Here is a 25,299-nt window from a genome sequence, read left to right on the forward strand (position 1 = left end):
AGGGGTGAATAAAGGGTTTGTAAACATTCAAACCCTGCATCTTCTTGTGCAGGTCAGCAAGTATGATGTGTAACATGTCATCTTATCGACATAAAACTAAAGTGTGTTATTTACTTTGACAAATTAAAACTTTAATCTGTCTGGATTTTAAATTTAGGCCTGCACTTCATCCCTGTGCTCTAGGAGGATTATACACTTTTTACTTCATGTCAGTTATGGCAGAGTAGGGAGGAGTGACTTCTTAAGGCCTGATATTACAGTAATTTTCCTTCTTATTGAGAGTTAATTGCAATCCCTCTCCCAAACTCAACACCCTCATTTTTTCAGATAAACTTGTTGTTTTTTTTTATCACAGAACATTCTGACATTCCAGAAAATGACAGAGTTCTTCTACAGTATGACATCATAGAGCTTCATTCTATCAGAACAGGTTTATGAGTGAGAACTTCAGCCAGAAATCATTTCAGTATCATCTGTTCAGACAGGAGACACGAGAAACATAAAGTTAATCTGCGCTACGCTTCCTTTGAATTAGCAAAACTTGACAAAGAAACATGCGAAAGCATAGAAACAGAAAACGGTCGTCAGCGACCTCAAGAAAAGAGGAAAAGAAAAGAGGTGAGAGACTAAACACACCAACATGTTCTCACATATTAAACACTGGAAAAAGTCATGATACTACTGAATATGTTGACATATGGTGTCACATCTGTTTTTCAGGTATTATTTGTGATGAGGTTCATATTAAATTATATTAGTTGGTAAAAATCTCACAGTTAAGTGTAAATTTAAAGGAGCAGACCACATGCTCTGTTTTCATCTAAATTAGACCAAATACAGTTGTATAAGAAAGAAATCTGCTTTTGAGCTTGATGTCAAAAGAGAAATTTTACTTTTACAAAGATGTACAATTCAGTGAAAACTGCAGAAAGGACTTGTGATCATTTATAACACAATATTGACACATTGATGATGTGCTGTGATTACAGAGTTGGTTTTGTGCTCAGTTTAATGCTCTTGACTAATCTGTTATTCTTTGAGGAGGCTCCTCATTTAAATGGTCTGGAACTCGTCCTCTCCAGATAGTATAGTTGTGTGTTCGTGCGTGATGTGTTGACTGAACGTAGTGATTTACATTTTCTCTCCATGTTTTGAAGCACCTGTTAACTCAGAGCTACAACCCAATGACGTGCTGAGAAGCAGTTGGAGTGAATACCTGCTTCAGCACTTCATGTTTGATGGGTTCTTCAGCAGAGTCGCTCGGTGTCAAGACAAAAACACCAAAGACACTGTGGCCCTCAAGATCTTCAAGAAGAGGAGCAATGACTCCCAGGAGCCCAACAGAGAGGTGGATCATCTGAGTCTTTCTGAATCTTTGAGCAGCACATTTCATTACATATCTAACATTAACTGTTCGCTGTATCAACTGTCTAATTTCTCCTTGTTTCTCTCCAGCTGGCCATGCTGAAAATGATCCGTGGTCTTGATCCGCTCAACGTCGTTCGATTCTGTGAGAGTTTCGAACACATGGGGAAGATGTGTCTTGCATTTGAAATGCTGGACAAGAATCTCCACGAGCTGCTGAGGGAGAGACGCGGCAACCCGCTCTCTCTTCAGCAAATCAGATCTATCACAGAACAGGTGTGTGGCTCTGATCCTTCTATCAAAAAGCAGTGATATATGTGCATCAATGGAAGCAGCACACCAGCTTTTGAACAACAACTTTCAGAACCTTGCAGATTTTCAACTGTGGCGTCTTTATTTCTTCTTCTGTCCCTTCAGCTGGTCTCTGCACTCGGAGCTCTGAAGACTGTTGGTGTGATTCATACAAATATCACACCACAAAACATCATGCTGGTTAACCAAAAAGAAACTCCCTTCAGAGTCAAACTCATTGACTTTAGTTCAGCCATCAAAGCTGCTGAAGTCAAGCGAGGCGTCATCATACAGCCTGTCGCATACAGGTGAGATACAGATTTGTCTTTCTGATGGTTTACATCATTCTTTCATGACTGTAACTGATATATTTAATGTGACTGAACAATCACACTCATGTTACTTTATATAATTTGCATTATTTTAGTATCTTCTCATTAAGTTGTACCATCACAAACATGATTACTGCTGACTTGTCAAACTGTGCAGGAATTGTTTGTAACATCTTCTAAAATGTGCTTCTCTTCTTCCTCCCTCAGGTCCCCTGAAGTGATTCTGGGTCTTCCCATCTCAGAGGCTGCAGATATGTGGTCTCTGGGTGGTGTTCTGGCAACCCTGTACCTTGGCAGTGTGCCGTTCCCTCAGCGGTGCCAGTATTACCTGGTGTGTAATCTAATACACCTGGATTTATTTGTGCAGCTCCATGTCCAAACACTAACAGAAATATGGTGTATCTTGTTGGCTGATGTGATTTTATATATTCTCTCTCCAGATGAAGACTATGGTGCAGACACTGGGTCAGCCGGAGGACCAGATCCTAGATGATGGCACCCACACACTGCTCTATTTCAGCCAGAACCAGGACTCCACAAAGCCAGCATGGAGGCTAAAGGTATGAACGTCTGTCCTGCAGCACTTAAAGCAGGTTGGATATTGTTCCCTTGATTTGGTATAAACTATGAAAAAGTACCTCACATATATTCTCTGTTGATTTAGACGGCTGATGAGCACAAGGCTGTGACTGGCTTCCCGCCCCAAAATCACAGAGGCAGCTCAACCAGGTTCAGCAGCCTGGATGACCTTGTGATGGTAGGTGGTCCTCACATTACTGTACAAATAAATGCTGAATTAACAGCTATCCTCAGAGAGTTATGAAGTGGATTCATCTGAACAACCAATGACTTTATTTTCAAATGCAGCTGTACCCAGAGGCAGAGACAATTGAGGAAAGGACAGAGTTTGTTTGCCTGCTGAAGCAGATGCTGTGTCTGAATCCTCACAAGAGAATAACCCCAAGTCAAGCTCTGGGTCACCTGTTTATAACCATGAGCCTACGGGGTGACGATGATGATGCCATCTCTCAGTAAGTGGTCCTGTGGTTAAGTTGATAGATAAAGTGATGGTAAATTGATTGAAGGATTCATTCATTCATTCCTTTGTCATCATGCTTTATCCAGTGAGACGGCCTCACCTGCTCTTACAAGTCATCAAGAGCCACAAGATGATGGTAGCTCAGCAGCAGTGGACACAGTTGCCATCCCGACTACAAGAGATGGAGATTCTGTTGTGACTGAATCAAGAGATGAAGATTCAGCTGAAAGTCGCTCAAATTGTAGAGATCCAGATGATGAGCCCTCAGATGGTGCAGCTGATGAAGCTGCAGTCACCTCTGCCTCCACAGATGAAGCATCTACTGCACCTGTACTGACTGACCTGTATGACGCTGGTTCAGCTGACAAAGGTCCAGTCACCACATCTGCAACTCCTGGAGTTTCGACTGCATCTCCAACAGATGACTCTGTTGCTGCTGCAGCTGATGAAGCCTCAGTCACATCTGTCTCTATTGATGAAGCTTCAACAGCATCTCTCAAGACTGACCTGTATGACGCTGTTTCAGCTGACAAAGGTCCAGTCACTCCATCTGCAGCTGAAGAGGTTTCAGCTTCACCTTTAACTGCTGACTTGAATGACACTGATTCAAGTAAAGAAGCTGAAAGTCGCTCAAATGGTAGAGATCCAGATGATGAGCTCTCAGAGGGTGCCGCTGGTGCAGCTGATGAAGCTGCAGTCACCTCTGCCTCCACAGATGAAGTATCTACTGCTCTTGTACCGACTGACCTGTATGACGCTGTTTCAGCTGACGAAGGTCCAGTCACTACATCTGCAAGTGATGGAGCTTTAACTGCACCTCCAAGAAATGACTCTGATGCTGCTGCTGGTGCAGCAGATGAAACTGTAGTCAACTCTACCTCTATTGATGAAGCTTCAACAGCATCTCTCAAGACTGACCTGTATGACGCTGTCTCAGCTGACGAAGGTCCAGTCACTGCATCCTCAGCTGATGAAGCCTCAGCTACACTTCCAGAGACTGACACAGATGAAGCTGGTCCAGCTGATAAACGTACAGTCATGGACTCTGATGGAGTCTCAGCCACCAGCTCTAGAAACACTCAGAGGAAGCCGCAGAGAAGGATCAAGAGATTCTTCGGCAGGATGTTTAGAGCTCTGTGCTGCTGTTGTTGCTCTGTACATGTTGAGGAATAATTCCATGTAACTTCATTTTCTGTGTAATTTGTCATTAAAAAATAAATGCATAAAAATATCAGCTGAATTGAATCTGTGAGCTGCCTGTAAGCAACTACAAGAGCCGTCATAGCAGCAGCCCCAGCAGTGATGATAGTAGCTTCAGTAGTGAGATGGGTGAAAAAAAAGGTGAAGATGACCAAGGCATCAAAAGGTGGTGGGGTAAAATTTGGGTGATTAAATTACCTGAAGTTGGTGCCCCAATAGGTAAAATGTAATCCATTAATTACATTACTAGTATATTCTAATATAAAGTCTAATATAAAGTGACATCTGGAAATAATCATCTAAGATCAGGACAATGTTAATGGGAGGGGTATGAAAAGAATACACATTTAAACAGTAAGAAAATCAGCAAATAAAAATACTAAAGTTATATAAATTAAGGAACATTTTTGCATTTAATATCAGCACACAGTACTTTAAAAAAAAAAAAAAAAAAGCAATTTGGCAATCTGTGCTCAAAGTGTTTCTCCATATGCCTCACTATCCACAGATGGTATTTTCTACTAAATGTTAAACAGTGAAAACAGTGAGCAATGTCAGTGTGCTGACCCTTTAATCTAAAGTAATGTGTCATATTTTAATGGTATATAGTAAAATACATCAGATACAAGCATCAGATGGGAATAAAAAATAAAGCTGCCTAAAACACAGATATAAAAATCACTAGCACCTCATACTGTACATGGGCACAGACCTTGAGTAAATGTACTTTGTTACTTTCCACCTTTGATCAAATATTCTTAGAACTCTTAACATCTAATAAAGCAAACTGGAGCTGCAGCTCTCACAGAGAGCACAGATTACAAAGAAAGACTGCTTTACTCTGCAGGATGCGGTCATAAAAAAGACCATGTTTCATTCTCTGTGGGTATTGACTATGTAGGCCTGGCTTCACACATGATCAATAGCAATGTATAATGTCTGCTCTCCACCGGTCTTAATAATGAGCCTCCAACACAGCCAAATTCTCATTTTGTTTGGCTTTGAAAGAATAACAAGGTTGTTAGTTACAAAGGTTACATTGATTAATATCCCTTCTCTCCCATCGATGGATGAGTAATTCTTGGTAATGGAACATGCTTTGCACAAAGAATCGATCTAGGTTCATGGAAGTGATGAAAAAACTATCTGGCTCATATCAGAGAAATGAATTAGAGAACAATCACAGGGGGGCAATGAACTCCTGCCTTTTCGAAATGTCTTAACTTGATGGAGTGGAAACAAAGATAACAGGATTGAAATCCAAACAAAAATAAACAAAAATCATGCATTAACAGTTGCTTAGTGTTGCTATTTTTTTTTTTTACCGCCATAACCAAAACTGCAGGAAATCTACACAACCAGAGCCTCAGTATGAAAACCAACTGTCAGCAGCTTGCTTCCAACCCACATCCTGCTTGTGGACAGATTTATAATGTCTCATTTGATTTGTAGCCAGGAGTGATTATACATATGGCAGGTAACGCATGCCGTATCTTCACATAAACCCTCTACAACACATTAAATTCAGCTAAGTGAGGCAAATTTTGCTGCTTTCAGACAAGAATCACACATTTGTGTTATTTTTAAGTGATGGGGGAAAAACCCACAAGATTCTTTTTCGGCTTCCATGTGGCATCCCTCTGGAGGTGAGACTGAGATGCCATTTTGATCATCTAATCCCCCCCCCCTCCACACACACACACACACACACACATACACAGACACACACACCTCGCTCCTGCCTATCTCTGTGACTGAGGCAGACACACCAGTGGAGGGCCAGATGGTGTGTGTTACACTTGTTTTGCTGTCGTGCGACTGTTATTTATACGCCACAGAGGCAGCAGCGGGCCCCCTAGATGAGAGCTTTTGTTTTGGAGCTGAAGAGGAGAGGAGGCGAGGAGCGAGCGGGAGACAAAAACAAATGTCCCTATTAGATTATCACCTCAGCCCCTGTGGAAGAACTCTCTCCTCCTGTCTTCTATGTGAGCTCTGCTGGCGTGGGCGTGTGCCCCCCGCTGCCAGGAACAGAATACAGCGGTCTGATATCTCAATATCACTGGTATTAGCCCGGGAAAGAGGCCATGTATCATTTTAATGCCACCTCATGTACTGGAAGCCCCGAGTAGCAGATCGATGATACATGTCCCCTGGCCACCCATGACACCTACCAGTCCTACAAACACACACACACATACTGTACCCAACCCTACATTCCCTCCTTTTAACTCTGTCACACACCCCTCCCCTACCCGCTCAATAAACTGTGAGAAAAAGCAATATCTCTCTTGAAGGCAGAGGAATATGATTAAAGCTTTTGCGCTGCCGTTATCATCCCGTTAACAGCGAACAAAATGAAGCAAAGTGAATTACCTCCAGCTGTCACTGTGTAGCCTGCAGACCCCGAGTCAAGGGCCTGTAATGTTCAAAGCATTGTTGACGCTTATAATGACAGATAGAAGCCAAGAAAAGCACATCAGGCCTCTGTAGAAGAAACCCTGTTGTTGTGGTTAAAAGTTTCTGCCATTGTTTTCATGGTCTCAAAAAAGTTAGAGATTAAATGCTAAAAAAATTCTGTTAGGGAACAGAGTGTGCATTTAATAGTTGTAGCCACTACAGCAGTGCTGAAAACCTATATATTGTACATACAGTACAAGGCAGTGCATTATCTGCCCTGCTTTGTTAAATATAGATCAGTCAATCATACTATATTTATAGTACCTTGCATACAAATTGGATGCAACATTACAACTGACTGACAAATGCACAGGATGGTAAATATGGATTGGGAGACTAATGCACACCAAGATAGAAGTAAAATGCCAAAAATTAAAATCAAGTGACCGTGAAATATAAATAAAATGAGTAAATTTAACTATTAAACTTTAAAAGAATTACTTGAATAAGGCAACAACAAAAGATAAGTAAATGCTAAGAGAACAGTTAAAAACTAATAAAAGAAATATGGAGATTAATATGTAAGAAAATGGTCAACCTCAGTTTTAACTCTCTCCATTATTTCAATTAGTATAAAATTCTGCACATTTAGAAAATTATTCACCACTGTGACCAAGTTATGTCCACTTAGAATTTAAAAAAAAACACCTACCAAAAGCCTTTCACAAAAATATGAATATAAACATTACAATAATTGTAATTACTGGTCTGGTGACCTTACTAGAGTTATCTGGACATCAGTAACCACCTAAAAACATATTAGTCATTAAAAACACAGCTGTCAGGATTATCACCTCTACTCTCAAATCCAACCACATCGTTCCAGTGCTTAAATCACTTCTCTGGCTCCCAGTGCAGCACAGAATCAGCTTCAAATACTTGATCATACATCATGTACATGTCTGACCTGCTCCACAGAGCACAGTCTTATCAGACCTGTCAGGTCATCAGGTGGTGGTTTTCTTACTGTATCTAGGATAAGAAGCAGAAGTGAGGGTGCTATTAGTTACTTTGGTCCTGTTCTGTGGAACACACTGTCTGATGACTTGACATCTGTCATATCCGTGTCCACAATGGCAACCAAAATGAAAACTTTTCTATTTTTTCAGGCTTGCTACTGTCTGTGTATGTCTGGGTTTGTCAGTGTCTTGTAGAGGTGTGTTTTTCTTTGGTATTTGTCTTTCCTATTTTCTTCTATTCTCTTTCCTTTTGTTTCTGTTCTGTTGCATTTTATTTCTTGCATTTTTCTGTATGCTTAATAAATTACATGTGCTGTACTGTATTTGCAATACCACTGTCTGATAGGGTTAAATGTTCAGTTCAGGTCACACTAACTCAGGAAAAAAATCATATTTTCCATTTCCTTTACCTCTAGTAGTATCTAGCTATTTAATTTTATAAGTCCAGGTTTGGAATGTACTTCCTTAGATTTCTCTCATCACCAATGGAGGTGAATTTAATTTTGTTCATGGTTCTCACAGAACTGAAACTGGCATTTGAAAAATGTTAAAGCATATCTTTCTAGACACAGTGTTCATAACTCTGGATAATCCACAGAACACACAATGAACAGTTTTCATTGTACTTTCTGCCAAAGAAATAGTCCCAGTTGAGGCAGACGTCTCATAGATAAAACCTGTGTACATAGAGCCAAAACATCCTGCATGGCTAGATACCACCAGAATTAAGAGAGAGAACACAGTTGTTTTTTTGTATGTGGACGACTCAACCCTTTACTATCTTTTTACAAATAGCAGTTTTTACCTTGACATAACAGCAAACAGTTTACAATTCTGACCTTGTTTAGGCACTTGGTCAATAATATGAAATGTCTATTAGAGCCCCTAAAAAAATCCAATCAAATTTAATTCAAGCACTGTTTGGACAGGTATTACAACATTGATTTTCATTCCCTATGCTTTAGTGAGACTGATCATCATCCTGGATAACGATAAGACAGTAAGATCTACGTGTGCAGGGATGTGTACATTATTATTCCTTTCATCACACTGAGATGTCTGTGTCTCATCCCTCCTGTGGCTTGTTGAGTTGTTGAATTCCATATGGATTAAAAAAATGACAGCAATGTATATTTAGTCATTTCAAACATGCCATTCACTCTGTTAATCCCATCTGTTATCAGCTCTCTTGCTATATCCAGAGTGCACTTCATGGGGTGGGAAACATCACAGAGGGAAAGAGGGGTTATAAACACTGTCATTAAAAAATGTTCTCTCTGTCCTCTTGAAAAAGCCAAGGATTTTGCAGTCATTCAAAGGTAACATTACGGCCCGCCGTCGAATGAAATACCATCAGCTCTGGCAAGCGCTAATCGGCAGCAGCAGAGACACGATGAGATGAGAGCGAACTCAGACAAGGAGAAAGAAAATGAGATAGAAGGAATGAGAGGAGTAAAGTGTAGGAGTAGGAGAATGATTGCAGCCGGCTGTCTGATCCCTTTCGGTCTCCCTGTTTGATTGCAGCCTTGTCATCGTGCTTCAAACCTGCCTTTTTGAAGTCAGTGGACAATATTATGGTTTACTCTGTGATCAGTTCTGAAATGTGGGAAATGTAGCAGGTAGAGGCATCTGGTCAAACCTCATGAAGCATAAGCATTAAAGGCACTGTGTAGGCAAGAACCAATACAACGGATGTTCCAGCAGTGAGCTCTCATGTGAATGGAAAAGCAGCGTGTTGATAAATTAAGTCAAATAAATTAGGACAGGGACTCATTTTGAGCCAGACTGACAATTAAAGATGCCTTGGGATTCCTCCAGCGATAACATCCATCTCCCCTTTTACATCCATTAAACAGGAGCAATCATCTAGATTGACACAATGAGTGCTTATTAAAAAAAAAAAACAGATCAGAAGACATGTCTGCTTGACAACTCATGTTCAGTGATCTAGGTTTCATTGGTCTGGTTTAAAGGTGCATGTGACAGTTTGTGTTTTTCTCTTAGACATGTTGCTTTGGACATGTTTACATCTTCCACATCTATGATTAAGGTTAACTTAATTTTTGGCAACTAAAATGACTTAATAAAAGCTGCACTAATCAATATTTATCTATTAACGAGTAGTAATATTTAGGGAGTAAATTACTACATGTAAAACAAAAGGAGTCACTCATATAGTGATGAGCCTGCAGAGAATTATCACTTTTATCATTTTGTTTTCAATGTCATTTACAGATTTCAGGTAGCTGTTTTCAGCAAAAAATATGTGATAAACCCACTGCATGTTATCTGCACAGCACCAAAGAGCACCCAGACAAAGTAAACAACTAGCAACTGAGCATGGAGCATTTAGTGGCTAAAGATGTGTCCCTCAAGACCAAAGCAGTGCTAAAGGGAGGGTAAATATAGGTCCTAAATTTGAGGTGGTGGTCTGAAACAGGATTCCAAATGATGTTTACCATATGCACTTTATAAGGTTATTATGTCGGTGTCATGTTTACATCTTGTTACATTGACCCCATGAGCCAAAAAAAGTTAGGGATTGTCCGTGGTCACAGTTAATAGAACCCAATGCTAACTGTTGGTAGGAGACAGGTAGCAGACAGACTTCTGTGTGACAGTCAGACACTTTTTACATTAAACCATCAACATCTAGAAAATTTTGCATTTGTCTCTCAAAAAAAACTGACGTAAATATACATTGTTGTAAATGTTTTACCAAACGACCAATGCTGAGGACAGTCTTGGTTTTGTTATGAAGGAGAGAGAAGCTTGTAGCAGCTCTTTATAATGATCAATATGCAATTTTAAGCTCATGTGAAGTTGAAATGATGCAATTATAACAGTGGAAATGAAACAGAGTTTTACATAAATTGGAAAATCAAAGCTGTTGCCTTTTTTTTTTTTGCTATGAAGCAATCCAGCAGATTACCCACCTACTCTAACTCCATGGAGCAAAATGTAAAATGAACTGTAGAAAGATGATCTTAGTTTACGTTCAGTCATTTCTCTCAAAATATTGATTCACTGATGTTTAAACTCCACAACCTTACTACCTTTAACAACTCAACAAGGTTAGAGGAAATACAAACGGAAAAAAAACTGTCAAATAGCACTCCAGATGTGGCATCGCTTCAATTTTAAGAAAAGTATGTGCTTATCCAAAAGAGGCTGAAGGTAATACTTGACTATTGTCAACCTACGCTATGAGAGCAATTGTTGCAGAGCGTTTTATATTTTCATTTTTTGCTCAATTCACAGGGATGGCGTGTGGCTTGGCCCTTGAGGGTGGACAGACGTAGGTGTTTATTCAGCATGAAATGAGTTGAAGCCTAAAAATACATGGGGGTCGAGCGGGGGTGCTGGGCAGGGTTAAATGGTTGGCCCTCCATTCAAAGAGCCACAGAATGAACAGCACCGCCTCATTAGCAGCCTGATATGGAAGCAGGTCCATCTGGAATAGCAGGGAGAGGAACTGTAGAGACTGGGATTCAGCACAGAGATGGGAGGGGGAGAGGGGGTCAGAAATAGCTAAAAGATGAACAGACTGACCGTAGGACACACACAAACACACACATGGAGAAGCACAGTTACAGAACCAAACACACAAAGAAAATGATCTGGAGAAGCACACATGGATGCTTACTGAAACTGTCTGAAACTGAAAGTCAGAGACAAAGTCAAACAAAACAAACACACAGATACTGTAAAGAACAGAGATGCAAACACACAGATGCCGAACCAAATACATTCTATTTTATGTACATATACGGTAGACATTGTATTTGTATTTGTATTTATATTTGTTGAGGCACCAAAATTATTTGTATTTGTATTTGTATTCAAATAAAAGTGGAAATAGTGTAAAAATGGTGTAAAAATCCAGTTTTTGTTTTTATTACACTTTTAATTTTAGGATATTCAAGTGTTAAACTATCTTACGAAGGAGGTCCCCACACTGGCTCTCCAACTCAAGTCTCCCAGATCATAGACGACTGCGCTGGCTACTGAGCTAAACCGATGCATTGCTGATGTGCAGACAGACCTCTACCTATTTATACACCCATAACACAGAGACAGCACAGCGTATAACATGTAGAGAAGAACTTCAAAAGCGATTCTTGATTCGCACTTTTCATTTGTTGCCTATTTTTACAATCTAACTTCGTGGAAAGGAGAAAGGGAACAACAGGTTATGGAGAGTCTCTTGAGAGTACTTTGCACCTGTAAGTAGCTCAGCTTTACCTCTGGGGAACACCCCCAATTCCAGGAGTGATGTCAAAATAAGGAAATGTGCATCATGTAGCAGGTGGATGTGACTCCCCTCATTGAGACCGGCTGATACATATAACAGCGGAACACAGGAGAGAGACTGAGATAGTGATGTAACCGACCTTCACGCTGATATGTGACCTGGGTTTTTTTTACTTCCCAAAAACAAATAATTTTTAAAATATTTGTATGAACTAAATGTTCATACAAAAGCCAAATTGTTTGTGATTTGCCGGATAACGTATTTGTATTCGGGCCCACCCTTAAAATATATGCATGCAATGAGGAAAGAAAGCAAGAGGAAAGACATCTTCTGTGATGTCACATAGCAGCGACATAGAAGTTCCATAGCCGTGACATCACAGATGACATCATGACTAACATAAAATGAAATGAAAGAGTAAAATAAACATCTGAAACTCAAATTCATTGATAAATAGAATATTTCTCACAACAACAGGTGGAGTTAAGGGAAGCTTGATTAATACCAATCACAACAGTTCCTCTCATAAGCAGCAGGCAGTTTAATGAGCCAAGAGCTCCGGAGAAAACTGTTCTTCCCAAGATAAAAAATATACACTTCCCTAAATATGACTATACAGCCCGAGCACACTGAATATTAACAGACAGCACCCACATTTATACAGTATGAGCGTGATTTGTGACATCACAACTAGTTTGGAGCCAATCGTAGTCCAGTATACAACTTACACAAGTGTGATGTGGAAACTTGAAACCTTCAGTGCACAAACAGTGAGAATGGACTTTACAGTGAAGTAGGAGACATCTTGTGTCCAGCAGCTAAACTTCTGAGATGAAATATATTTTTACATATTATAGATTCTGGAATTTTTAATGAGGGAGAAGGAATAGATGTCATTTTAAAGATTTCAACATGGTTATTATACTTTTTTGTGGAAAAACCATGTAAGATGAACATTATTGTTCCAAGCAGAGTATTTTTATATGTCTTAATACATGTCTGGAGGGGATCTTTAAACTCGAGGCACAGACAAACTTTGCTCCTCAGCAGATGAATGTGAAAACTTCTCAACCTCTGATCATTCCGCACAGAGAGGCTCAAACACTGAAAGTGAAGTAACAATAAGCAAAAATCATTTCTGAGTGGAGGAGAACTGTAAGTCATTGAAACAAGGTGTTTACAATGATTCATCAGGTCTTGCAGTGCTTGGATCAATTTTAACAAAAACTGTTCTCAATAATGGCTTATAACTTCAAATATCAATAAATATTTTATATTAATACATATATATATATATATATATATATATTATATGTGTTATGTTAATTTTTTTATTGACCATTAACAAAGTTGTTTGTAACAACTTATAAACCCTTTCTATTGATTTAACTGATAGTGGTACCGATTGTCCAGCAGAATATTATAGTGTAACCGTGTAACCATGTCTTCTGCAGTCTGGTCATGCAATTATCTACTGTAACATTGTCATATCACCTTTACATTCTTTCAGCCCCTAAAAACTAAATTAGAAATATTTATCATCCTTGCTTCTGTTTGCAATCGATAAGCAAAAAAACATCTGAGTGAATGTTTTGTTTACAGGGTTACTCCAGCTATTGAGTACTGTACTTTCATGAAGTTGGTGGACTAGTAAGAGACAGTTTTGAAAAAGAATAATCAAAAGTGATGCAGTAGAGGTGAAGATATAATTTTGCTTCCTAGTGTGGGTCAAGCTCCAAAACCATGGATCCTACATTTCCTATAATGCAACTAATATTATCTTTTTTAGACCCTCCGTACCAGGTAGACACTGTTGTCTCTTATTTTCCACATTCCCAGTTTGTAACACAGGCCTTTTCTTCATGACAAAGCTCCTCCAGAGCCACAGAAGAAATTATATCACTGTTTTCACAGGCTGAATAGTGCTCCTCACAATAAAAATACTTGTAAAATCAGTGGAAATTCCTCTTTAAAGAAATATTAGTTTCTCCATAAATGGGCCATATGGATACATTTCAGGCAATAGGAGACCAGGTGACAGAGTAAACAAGCAGGTTGCAGGTAGTCCACAGACAAGCTGTATTGTCCACACTAACTGCAGCCTAAAAGGGTCTTCCCTACTCTCAGATCAATCCCAATATCTATACCTGCTCTGGACTGAAATACAATTATCAAGGAACCCTAAAATAGTTTAATTCTATCGCTATGATTTATAGATATTCTGCTCATATTAGCATTTTTCTTGACTTTTCTCCACTCTTTTAGTGAATATTTTGTAAAGATGCATGCATCAATGAAGAGAGACAACTAAGAAGACGTTCATTTATCAACGTTATTAGAACTTACTGCATTAAAAAATAAGCCTTCGAATTGCTTCTTTGCTTGTGCATGGAGAGAGCATGCAGTAGAGAGAGAGAGAGAGAGAGAGAGAGAGAGAGAGAGAGAGAGAGAGCAGTAGTTGGGTAAAAGTAAATGGACAGAGAGTTAAGGCGACATAGCTGAAATGTCAGGAGGAAGCTTAGGAGAGTAGTTTTATAGTGATTCTGTTTTGGGAAGTATACCAGGAAATATTAATTGAATCATTCAGAAATTGGGTGCTCTCCAAAGTTACATAAATGTAAAGTTCTATAAAGTGTCAGCACAGACAAAAATAAAGTAAAAATAAATACATACAGAATAAAGAGACAAACTGACACACAGACAGACTTACAGACACATACATTTGCATGCACAAACACCTCCATCCATAATAACCCATACATCACATACATAAACTACATACCAGACTTAGAATCACGTCATACTGTAAAAAAAAAGCTGCACACACACACTCATACAAAGACAAAAGGATCAGATTCTCTCCTCCTGCCTGTTTGCCACAAAAGCAGAAGTCGGGGAGGGAGGAGTGGAGTGTGGTGACATGTTGCAGCAGATGGCTCATCTCCTCCTCTTCCTCCTCGTCTCTTTCTCGTGTTCCTCTGCCACCTGTGGAGGAGGACACACACTCACTGAAACCGTCCGCCCTCTCCGAAATCAAGGATGCAGGTCATTTATCATGTTAGGAGCGGGTCACCCCAAATTAAAGTTTGTGCGTGATTTCCTCTTGCTCATGCAGGTTCTGCACGTCACGCTGCAACTTTTCAGACTGAATAAGCCTGAAAGTCACAGTGACACCGGTGGGAGTTTGTCTTTGTGAGCGAATTATCTCCGAGATCCATATTAAACATTTCTCCTGATCCCACAAATCTTCAATTTAATTCCTTTCTTTTTCAATCAAATCCGAAGACGCTCTCGGTAGAAATAAAGTTCAACTTCAATCCATTTTTTATGTTATTTTGTATTTATTCAAAATAATAGTTTATATAATGTATCTGCTTTGATGAGAAAGTTCTCAGCTCTTTTAAATTAGACTAAATGGGTTTTGAACAAAGGACGATTAGTGCAGGAGGATTTTTTGTTAAATGCACGTCTTTATTTCAGTTTGATGCGGATGTCTCAGAGCTCAGCCTTCCTATCCTCACTCTCCGCTCTTTTGTTTCGGAACCGGCCACAGCCATGCATCGCTTTCACTTCTCTCCGGCTGAGTTGACATTGTGACAGGCCTTGAGAGGCAAGGATACACAGTGTCCTTATTCTGTCACCTTTCCCCATTGGCTTTGACTAGCCCCAACACATGCATTCAAGCCCCGACAGCACAGCCAATAAATCACTGTCTTCTGATACAATACAAGAGAAAGTTTGCTCAAGGAGCTCAGCTCAGACATTATCAGTGTTTCGTCCCCGATCTATTTTGGTCCTCTCTCCTTTTCAGTCGGCGGATGTCTGACATGAAAGGATAGATATGCCAGTGGCTCAAACTGTGATGAAAACTGTGATGTTCGTCGCTGCATTAATGGTCTGCAGCACAGATTTTTGTGGTTTTGGTGTTTCGTTCACATTCTTGCAAGCCCGCTAACCTTTTGCTAACATGTCGGCACAATTATTCACATTACACACTTACTCATTGTTCATTTGACCTTTCGTCACGCAATTTTGAGAGGAAAGTGACACTTCATATCGTCAGACCGTCTCTGGAGAGGCTTTATGGCTGATGCATGTTCCCCTGGGTACATATGTCCTCCTCAAAGAGCCCCCATTAATCTCTGACCACTTCCTATCAATGCAAACTGTCGCCATATCATCCACTCTCTCAATCAACCTAATAATATCTGCGGTGACAAATTGACAGAGCTGCAGAATGACCTCGTGTCATTTTACATTGTGATGCATCAAAGTGCACATGCTTGTTAAAAGGTCAGGATTGAGACGATGATGTTGTGAGACACAGACTGAGTAAGACCTAGCCTGCCTATACCATCAGGGTGTCAATATAAAGCTCCTATGCCATGATAGATTTGACTAAGTTAAAAGAATGGGTGTCAGACTGCGATGATTGAAGGCTTTTGGCGCTGGAGTGTCACAGAGAGAAAGCTGGGGATTGGAAATGATTGCATAGGTAGGAATGAAAACTGATTGGATGGCAAAATACATTTTTTTGTCAGCAAATCAAGCACTTTTATGCAAATTCCTGCGAGCAATTTTTCATATATTCACACATCTGTCATCTCAGTCAGACCTCAGACATTAAGCATGCAAAAAAAAAAGGGGGAGTGTGTGCCAGACTGAGAGAAAGCCAAAGGCAATGATTTGCATAGCTACACGCGATTGGCTGAAAGTGATGAATCAACACGAGTTAGATCTGAGGTTTTAGAGTTGGACCTCTGCAAAAAACTATTTCTCTGGGCACAAATGAGATTTGGACTGTAATGAGTTAATAGAATTTGTCAAGTCATTTCTCTCCCAAATGCTTAGTCTGTGCAGACTGACAACCAGCACTGCTAAGCACTGCCTTGTAACTTTTTTTGTTTGAGTTTTAAACATATTATAATAAAAGTCAATGGGTGTTTTACTAGGAGAGAATAAAATGGAGAGGCAGTGTGGGTGGTTTGTTGCAAGAGGTTAGGTTAGTTTTTAACTTTGGTTGGGAGATTCAGTTTGTACTTTTATCTCTCTCTGTCTCTTTCAAACACATACAAAACATTTACTTTATTCAGTATATATTTGGTTAAATAACTTGCCTGAAATGATTTGTATCATGTCACATTTACTGTGATTTTAAAAAGATATTTAAAGGATTTGGCTGGTGATTTTCTATATTGATAAAGTGTTGCGCGTGTATCCAAAGCCTGATATAGTATCTTATATCTTATCTAATTGTGTCATAGACCTCCATAGTTGTCCAAAAACTTAAAAACATGTCAAACACAATATATCCTTTAACTGTATTAACATAAAAAATTAATAGATTCATGATAGATTTTCAAAAAAAAAAAAAAATTGGAAAATGAATGCCAGATAAGCAGTAGGAATGTGCTGCTCTATTTGAACCAACTATCTGTTATGAACTATTTTCAAACCTCACTAAAGTCTGTAGCTCCACTGATTTGAGCAACACAACTAGAGTTCCCTGCAGTTATGCATCAACCTATCTTTAAACCATCCCGAAACTTGCTGCTGCTGCCTGGACTTTGCTGATAAAATGATACCCGATATCATGGCTGTGGCTAATACAGCTTATAAATTATGTCCGAGATAGGATAACCCATAGAATAATAACTCGTGATCTGCTCATGAGGACAAAAGGAGAGCAATGGTGTTTAATACACATTAATATGACACATGCACACAGGATGTTTGGATTGATTACAGAACATTCTTATCAGCTGAGTTGTTACAGATACTTTGATTCTTTAAATAAGCCAGATGTCCTCCATTTTTTGATTAAAATATTTATTGAAATACCAACTGCTTCAAATTTACTAGTTCATTCATTTCACAGATTCTGCTGTCTGTGTTACACTAATAGCCAATAGCAAAGTTCAGCCAGAGGGTTGCCAGATCATCAGGTCAAGCATCCTCCATATCTCACTGTTTCACTTAAGAAGTAGTAATAGTAGTAATAGTAGCAGAATACATACAAAGCTGGCAAGTCTGGATAGACTTAACACTATGAGGAGTTAAAAGGACAAGATTAATATTGGTAAAGACAAATCAGCAACACCTTGTCATTTGTAGGACCATGCCTCTACCGTATATACACTATTGACACCTGTGGTTTGTTTATTCATCCCAAACACAGAAAGTAAAAGCCTGTGATAACAAGACTTCCATGCATGTGCTTTCCAAATTAATTTCCTTTATCACAATGAATAATTACCTGATTTCAGAGAGGTAAAGTGTTAAAATACTCCAGCATAATCAGTTCTTTTGTTAGGCATTTACAGCTCCTATTAACCTGACGCGCCAGATGGTTTGTTACACCAAACCATCTGAGATGTCGTCCTTGGAAACTGTTTGGAAATGGGCGGGCACTTTCAAAAAGAAATACTTGGCAGGTGATTGGATGAACCATCTGTCTATCACCGTCTATCACCATCTTACCTTGTGAGGCAGCTGGATTCACAAGAACATGTGAGAATCCTTATAGGATGCTGATTGGTCTGATGATTCAGACACAAGTGCATAACTTGAAGCCTGACTAGATGGATTCTCACGTTATCTTGTGATGTTGTGATCTCATAAATGCAGCTGCCTAACAAGGTAAAGTTCCTATGGCCAGATACAGTAACAGAGAAAAAAAAAAGATCTCACTTAATAATCCATACAACAATGCATTGCTCCACAGGGAATGACATTAAGTAGCAGATATTATTACATACCACACTTAATTCTTTGGTTTTCAGCTGTACAAACACTTTAAAACTCTCTAAGACCAAAACAACAATGTGTGACATCTTAAATGGAGTGCTACAGCCTTTTAATCCCTTTACACTGGTGAATATTTAATGTGAGTGTGGAAAGAGATCCCATTCGTACTTCAAAAAACAATTAGGAAAAAGAGAGCAGGACAAAAAGAGAGCAGGACAAATGTAAATTTATTGAGGTCTGCTCATTTTTTCTTCCACTCTAGAGAGAGCTCCTATTTTTTTTTTTTTTCCCCATTTTGAAGTGAAAACATTAAATAACCCAGGAGACCAGGGTGTCGGAGCTTGCTCCATCTGGTTAACACTGCAAGTCAGAACCTTTAGAATTTGTTTTGTGTCAGCGAGGTTGAGAGAGCAACACAGCGGGAGAAAAAGAAAGACAGAGATCTAGAGGGAGGGAGAAGAAAGGGGCGAGAGGAGGGGGGGGTGCAGGTCGAGTCCTCAAAGTGCCGGACTGTTCTACTTAAAGATCTTTAAATAGGGTGATTCACTAGAATGCCTTGCCCTCATCTGTCTCTGCTCTCGTTGAGGCGCCATGGGACGCAGTGGGGCTGAGCAACATGGGAAAGTGGGTTGGGGTTGTGGACAGCAGGGCAGGTCATGTCATCGTTGAAGGAGTTGCTCCGACTTACCAAAATCACCCACTGGGATCAATAAAGTTTCTGAATTTGTAGATCGTTGTCCTATAGAGCCAACGTGCATTTGAAAAATAAGGACGCAGATCTTGATAAACAACCATCATACATAAAACATAAGCCAAAGTCAAACCAATGAGATAATGGCTTTTTTATGCAAGTCTCGATGGCGCACACTGGAGCCAAGATCCATCCATGTGGTTAGTGGACTCATTTACCTTCCGTCTGAATTCTTCATGATTTCCCGGTGCAGCTGATTGCCTCTAATTTCAGCCGAGCATCTGGGGAAGGGGATTCATTGTGGAACAAGAGCAGAGACTATGGTTCTTTGCATAGCGGAATGCCAGCTAAATGATCTCCAGTGGACGTCGGCTTGAATGGAGGCTAAATAGCGACGCAGAACGCTCCTCTATCTGAAGCTCATTACCCGCCTCTCAATTCCCCGGAGACCTGGCTCAGCTTCACGCCGAGCACTTTCCTGCCAGAAGGAGGGTGATTACACCATTTTGCTCGACAAGGCTCCCTTCCCCCTTGCTTTTCTCATCGTTTCCTGTCTTTCCCTCGCCCTCCCCCTTTTCTCTCTGTGGTCACCCGTTCTCTCTTTCGCTCCCCTCTGTGTCTCTTTCAGGCTCCCTGTCTCCCGCACCTCGCAGGCACCCCAGGCGATTCATACTCTGACTGATTTGTCTTTGTGTCCTGCTTGTGATTACAACACTTAGACACAAGCGAGCAATGAATGGTATGGAGAGTGTTTACTCGCTAACAGACAATAGTGAATAAGCAGAATTATAAATCATACACCAGCATGTAATCCAGACAACAACACCAACAACAATAATGGCAACAACAACACAGAACTGCATGGAAATCAAAAGCTGTTTGAAAGTGAATCGCAGGAGAGTCATGGAACGGAAAGCAGATGGGATAAACACTGATGTACGCGCAGGATATCATCCAGCCGGGGAGGAGCAGAGGCCTACGCATTTCTCTGCCAAGGCTCAATGTACTCGAGACCCAGATGGGCAAAGATGTCCTTTTCAGTCGTAGCTGCCAGGAACTCTTTCTAGAGAGAGGACAAACAAATAGAATGTCAGTGACTTGTGCAGAAATGTGCAGGAATTTGTCTCTGTGACACCGGTGAAGATATTACAAAAGCTCAACTTTAAGCTCCACTATTTTAAGAAAACCTCAAGCCTTGCACTCACAGGCGTAGCTGAGCTTGTATTTGGATTCCTATCTCCTCTGCAAGCTGTCAATATCAATTTGGGATTTTATTCAACCAGTTTGTGCCAAGGCTCAAACATGCCGTGACTGTGCAGATTTACATTTGACCGTCCACCTCCCTTCCGCCCATAAACACTCTAACCTTGCTCTAAGTGATTGCACTCTTCAGCAGATGAGCATTTTCCCTGACAAATCACGACAGGGCTATTAACTGCTGGCCGTCTACCAACGCCATGTGATGGGTTATGTCTCTATAGGAGTGGTGACGAGGCCTGACTCACCTTGGGAGCAAGACAGCCCGGAGAGAGAGAGGGCTGTGATTCTGACACATCCTGCCTTCAAGTGCTAAACTGGACCTGACACGTTGCAAAGAGATGGCAAAAAAACCAAGAGCACGTCGGCTCCCACTGCCAGCCAAAGGCAGAGATAACTGAGAACAACTAGTCGGCAGCCAGGAGAGGGGAAAAACACCACAAAGCACGTCTCCCACCATACTGGCTTGTTATTCATAATGCAAATGACAGGTTAGCCATGCGGCAGGGAGGTTTGGGTGCACACAGCACGCAGCTCTGTTCATATCGTTCCTCCTCTTTAAATCTACTCGTTCAGGTTTGATTTGGTTTAAAGTTCAAGCATAATTCCTGTTAATACAATTTGGGTCTTACTTGTAGTTTTGGCCATCATTTCAATCATTTATCTTACAGTATAGCCACTTTATTTGGAGGTAAATGTCAGTGTGAGTGTGTTCAAAATGTCTGTATTAATCCCTCATTGCACAGGAACGCAGTATGCACATGACTATGGATGTGCAGCTGAACCAGGACGTCCCCTTTGTTTCCTCTTTATTACATTTGGATAAGTTAAGCTACTCCGAAAAATCCATCAATTGGCATGTGTACTATTCAGGTTCTCAAACATGTTTCTATGCAATTTAATTGTGGAAGATATATTTTGATATTTTTTGCATCAGGGTTCCCACCATGTTTTAGATGGTGCACACAAGAAGTACAATGTTGCCATGGAGACAGTAGGTACAGTTTGCCTAGCCCCATTTTTTAGTCTTTTTTTTCTTTTCATTTTGGCAAATGTGCACCATGACAAGTCCTGCTACATTAGCTGCTTGCTTATTTGAATTGTAATTATGGACGTACAGACATCTACTGAAGAAAAAGTCTGAACAGGATGATTAGGCAAGATCTGAAAGTGTATTTTTCTCTCGTTACTAAGCGGATTTTGGAAGTTTATCCACGATTGACATCGGAGATATCGCTATTTCTGGAAAGACCATTCACTGATTCCGGCCGTGTATGTTTAATGTCTGTGTGATTTGATTTGACTGGGTTATGACTCTGAGAAGGTGTGCGAGTTTTGAAACAAATTGCACTAATTGGGTTCAAACGGTAAAAGCTGTATGATTGTCTGACTGCACATGTTCCTTACTCTGTCGGACTCGGGGTTAAGAGTTAACTAGGTGATAAGAGAAACGATCGCCAAAACTACAAAAATAAGACTGCAGTTGTAATAAACCAGAATTATGCTTTAAGGTTCACCTCTGATAATCGGTGGACTCTTAAATTAGATGAATAGCTGAGACTAGCTCTTTTTAGCTCTTAATTTCTCTTGCACAGAAAAACATTTAATCAGTGCCATCCAGAGAAATATTAGCTCTTTCACAAAGAGTGTATTTTTGGTGAAACAGTATTATATTTGAGTGAAATCATCTTGAGGCCCATTGAGTGGTCCACCACTGCCTGTATTTTTCATTGTGCTCATAACTGTGAGCCCATTTATTGGTCTAACCACTCAAAACGCATGAAATGCAGACACATATTGCTAAAATTTATGGTGCAGCAAGCCATACTGTATTAAACACACAGGTGATAAAATGTGGAGGCAGGGAATAGGAATGAAAGAAAGAAAACAAGAGAGAAAGGAGAGCGCTGGACAAAGCTGATGTGATTTGTAGTAAATCCACATTTCTAACAACACATGGCAGGGCTTATTGTTCAGAGGAAACAAGAGGGCAACTCAGGAGATCCAACTATGGGAGAAAACACAGAGCACAGATGAGATTCTCAACATTACCAATTTAGCCATTGTCCTGGATCAGGACTAAAGCCCTCTCTCCGCTGCACTGTCCACTTTTCTCAATTCCTACAATCCTCAAATGCCCTCAGGGAGATGCTGCTTTATTTACTTAGCACAACACAGTGTGCGCTCTCTGAGAGATAAATCCACAAACCTTATGTACCTCTGAGTTCTCCCCCTGAGGCATACACAGGGAAACTATACTTGAAATGGCAAAAGCAGCATTTATTCCACTGCTTTTTGGTATATCAAAAGGAGCTTAGAGTATAAGAACAGAGCAGCGGTTAATTGGAAAGAGAGGTTATCTGTCAGAGACACTCAGGTTCTCAGTGACTGGCAAGCCATCAGCACCAAGAGCCAGAATGGAAGTAGTGTGTGTTACTGTGAGCCAGTGTCCTTGACTTAATAAGCCGCTAATCAGCTACATGTTTCTCTGTCCACCACATAATGACATCCCTCGTGGACATGAACACATATCAGTTCCTGCAAAACATCTGCCCCTTCTCTGCTGCCCGTCATCCTCTCTCTGTATGCTTGATGGATGGAGCTGATGGACATGGCTGCCTGCCCAACCCCGGCCTGACTCAACTGACACATCAAAGAGAGAGAGAGAGACAAAGAGACAGAGGAGAAACCTGGATAGCTGTTAAACCCTACCCTGCAAGAAAAGATTTGAAGGACAACAACATGGAGGAAGCTCAGTATCAACCCAAATGAACATAACATTTTCACCACTGTAAATTGTTTAAGTTATTAAAACAACACTGTGAAGTGCTTTGGCCTGGCATCTGAAAGATGTGTACGCTGTAAACATCATCCTGAAATTTAGTGACATCAGCTAATCTTTTATCATTTATATATAAATGATTTAAATAATTAAAAAAATTAAATACATATAACTTGATTACAGTAACATTCTCAGAAATCATTTCAATTCCCAAGATTTCAACTGGCAACCAGTTTAAATTTTGAATTAATGTCCTGCTGAGCATCCACTCAATTCCCCATCTAATAAATTTTACAAGTTAACATGGAAAGAATATTAGCATATTTCCCAGCATGGGAATGACTATTGGTTGTTAAAATGCCCATTAATGACTAAAGAAAATAATTTTCTGGTTTAGTTTCCACAAACTATTAGCAGTATAATTTTGTAAACACAGTTGCTCATCATTTAGGATTCAACTACAAGAGTTTCATGCCAATCTAAGCCTTGGAAGTGCTCCAACCGCCAGTTACATAACATTGTCTATGGAGGAAAATGAATGAATATTTTACTTCTGGAACCAAAGGTGCCCAAAATAGCTACTCTCACTTTGCAGCACTGTAAAATCCCTCACAACTGGCAAACTTGAGACCCGTGACATAGTCCTACAGCCACAGGTACTATAGCAGAAGTACTTGGCAAATTAAAAACTGACCACATATACAGACTATTCAAGTTTAGCACAGTTAACTGTGCAAAACTGTTTTTACATTAGCAATGGATCAAATAATAATTTTTAATGTGAAAGTGGGTTCATAACCCTGCTCTGCAGTTCCCTTCACCTCTACGAAGTGTTTTAGTGTCTTTCAGCTCATTGTTTTTGTTTTACTGCCTGCAACTTTACTGGTTCAGTTCAGTCTCACTAGCTCTCATCAACATTTTGAGTGAAAAAGGTCTGATAAAGCAACTGTACAGTAACTGGCCAGCACCACACGGCAGACAGACTAAGTTATCTACTAACTGGTGAACAGAGTGGAACATTTAGCAGCTAAAGAGCCCATTATTTCCCACAGGAGTTGATGGAAAACAGGAAAAAGGAGAGTGAATATTGGTTTTAAATTCACCAGGTGGCCAGACATACAACTCCAAATTAATGCTAATATTGCTCTGTGTCCATGTTAATGTTTTCCAGTCTGTTGCACTGCCTCCCTGTGTCCAGAAATCCATTAATGCAGGCATAAAATTAGATAGATAGATAGATAGATAGATAGATAGATAGATAGATAGATAGATAGATAGATAGATAGATAGATAGATAGATAGATAGATAGATAGATAGATAGATAGATAGATAGATAGATAGATAGATAGATAGATAGATATCTTTAGATACACAGTAGGATAAAAGACACCAAGCTGAAGGTCACAAAGAGAAGCATGCAAACTCAACCAGCAACTCATGCAAATTCACTTATACAAACTCCCTGGTAAGAAAATGTATCTGAACAGAAACCTCATTGAGAGTGCTGTCATCTCACTTTCTGTATCGACTGTCTGCTTGGCCACGGCAGCAACAGTCGTGTCTCAAGAACTTGAGTGTTGAGGTCAGACTGAATGGCAGACGCACACAAAGCTTTGAAAAACATCACTTTCAACAAGTTGTATTTTCACTGTTGAGAGGAACATATTCAGAGTAAAGTATTTTCCACTTGTATGTTAAGAGCCTGTGGTACAGTTCCATGAGGTAAGGCACTTTCTCTCAGGCAGAGAGAAATGTGTTTTTTTCTTCTTTTTTTTTCCCACACAAATTTCAGCTTATCAAATCAGCTTATGTTCTGTCTCCTTTTTTTATTTGGACTTTCTTCTTCTCACTGACAGTTAGAAATAGATTACTTTATTGCCAAGAGATGGAGAAAAAAATCCTTTGATTGCCTGTAAGTTAATT

At 39.9% G+C, this 25,299-nt stretch overlaps 2 protein-coding genes across 8 annotated transcripts in view; one reads left to right on the plus strand and one right to left on the minus strand.

Annotated features, from left to right (window-relative positions):
• Positions 1-429: 429 nt before the first annotated feature.
• Positions 430-4,258, plus strand: LOC122997170 (homeodomain-interacting protein kinase 2-like). The gene is made up of 10 exons (XM_044373177.1): positions 430-618; positions 1,158-1,348; positions 1,456-1,641; positions 1,783-1,964; positions 2,196-2,319; positions 2,429-2,548; positions 2,653-2,745; positions 2,856-3,019; positions 3,114-3,802; positions 3,974-4,258. The coding sequence occupies exons 1-10, from the start codon at positions 555-557 to the stop codon at positions 4,198-4,200; spliced, it is 2,040 nt and encodes a 679-aa protein (XP_044229112.1). The 5' UTR covers positions 430-554; the 3' UTR covers positions 4,201-4,258.
• Positions 4,259-14,249: 9,991 nt separating this feature from the next.
• The window catches only part of dntt (deoxynucleotidyltransferase, terminal), an 82,735-nt gene continuing 71,685 nt past the window's right edge, over positions 14,250-25,299 (minus strand). For 6 of the 7 annotated variants that reach the window (XM_044372989.1, XM_044372987.1, XM_044372983.1 and 3 more), the window contains one exon: positions 20,070-20,399. In XM_044372989.1, coding sequence (XP_044228924.1) covers positions 20,313-20,399 — 87 coding nt within the window. In that variant the 3' untranslated portion in view covers positions 20,070-20,312. Of the gene's footprint in view, positions 14,884-20,069; positions 20,400-25,299 lie in introns of those variants that run through there. The other variant, XM_044372988.1, reaches the window with a different exon arrangement.

Source organism: Thunnus albacares, chromosome 14 (assembly GCF_914725855.1).
Source record: "Thunnus albacares chromosome 14, fThuAlb1.1, whole genome shotgun sequence".
Classification (NCBI taxonomy): Eukaryota; Metazoa; Chordata; class Actinopteri; order Scombriformes; family Scombridae; genus Thunnus; species Thunnus albacares.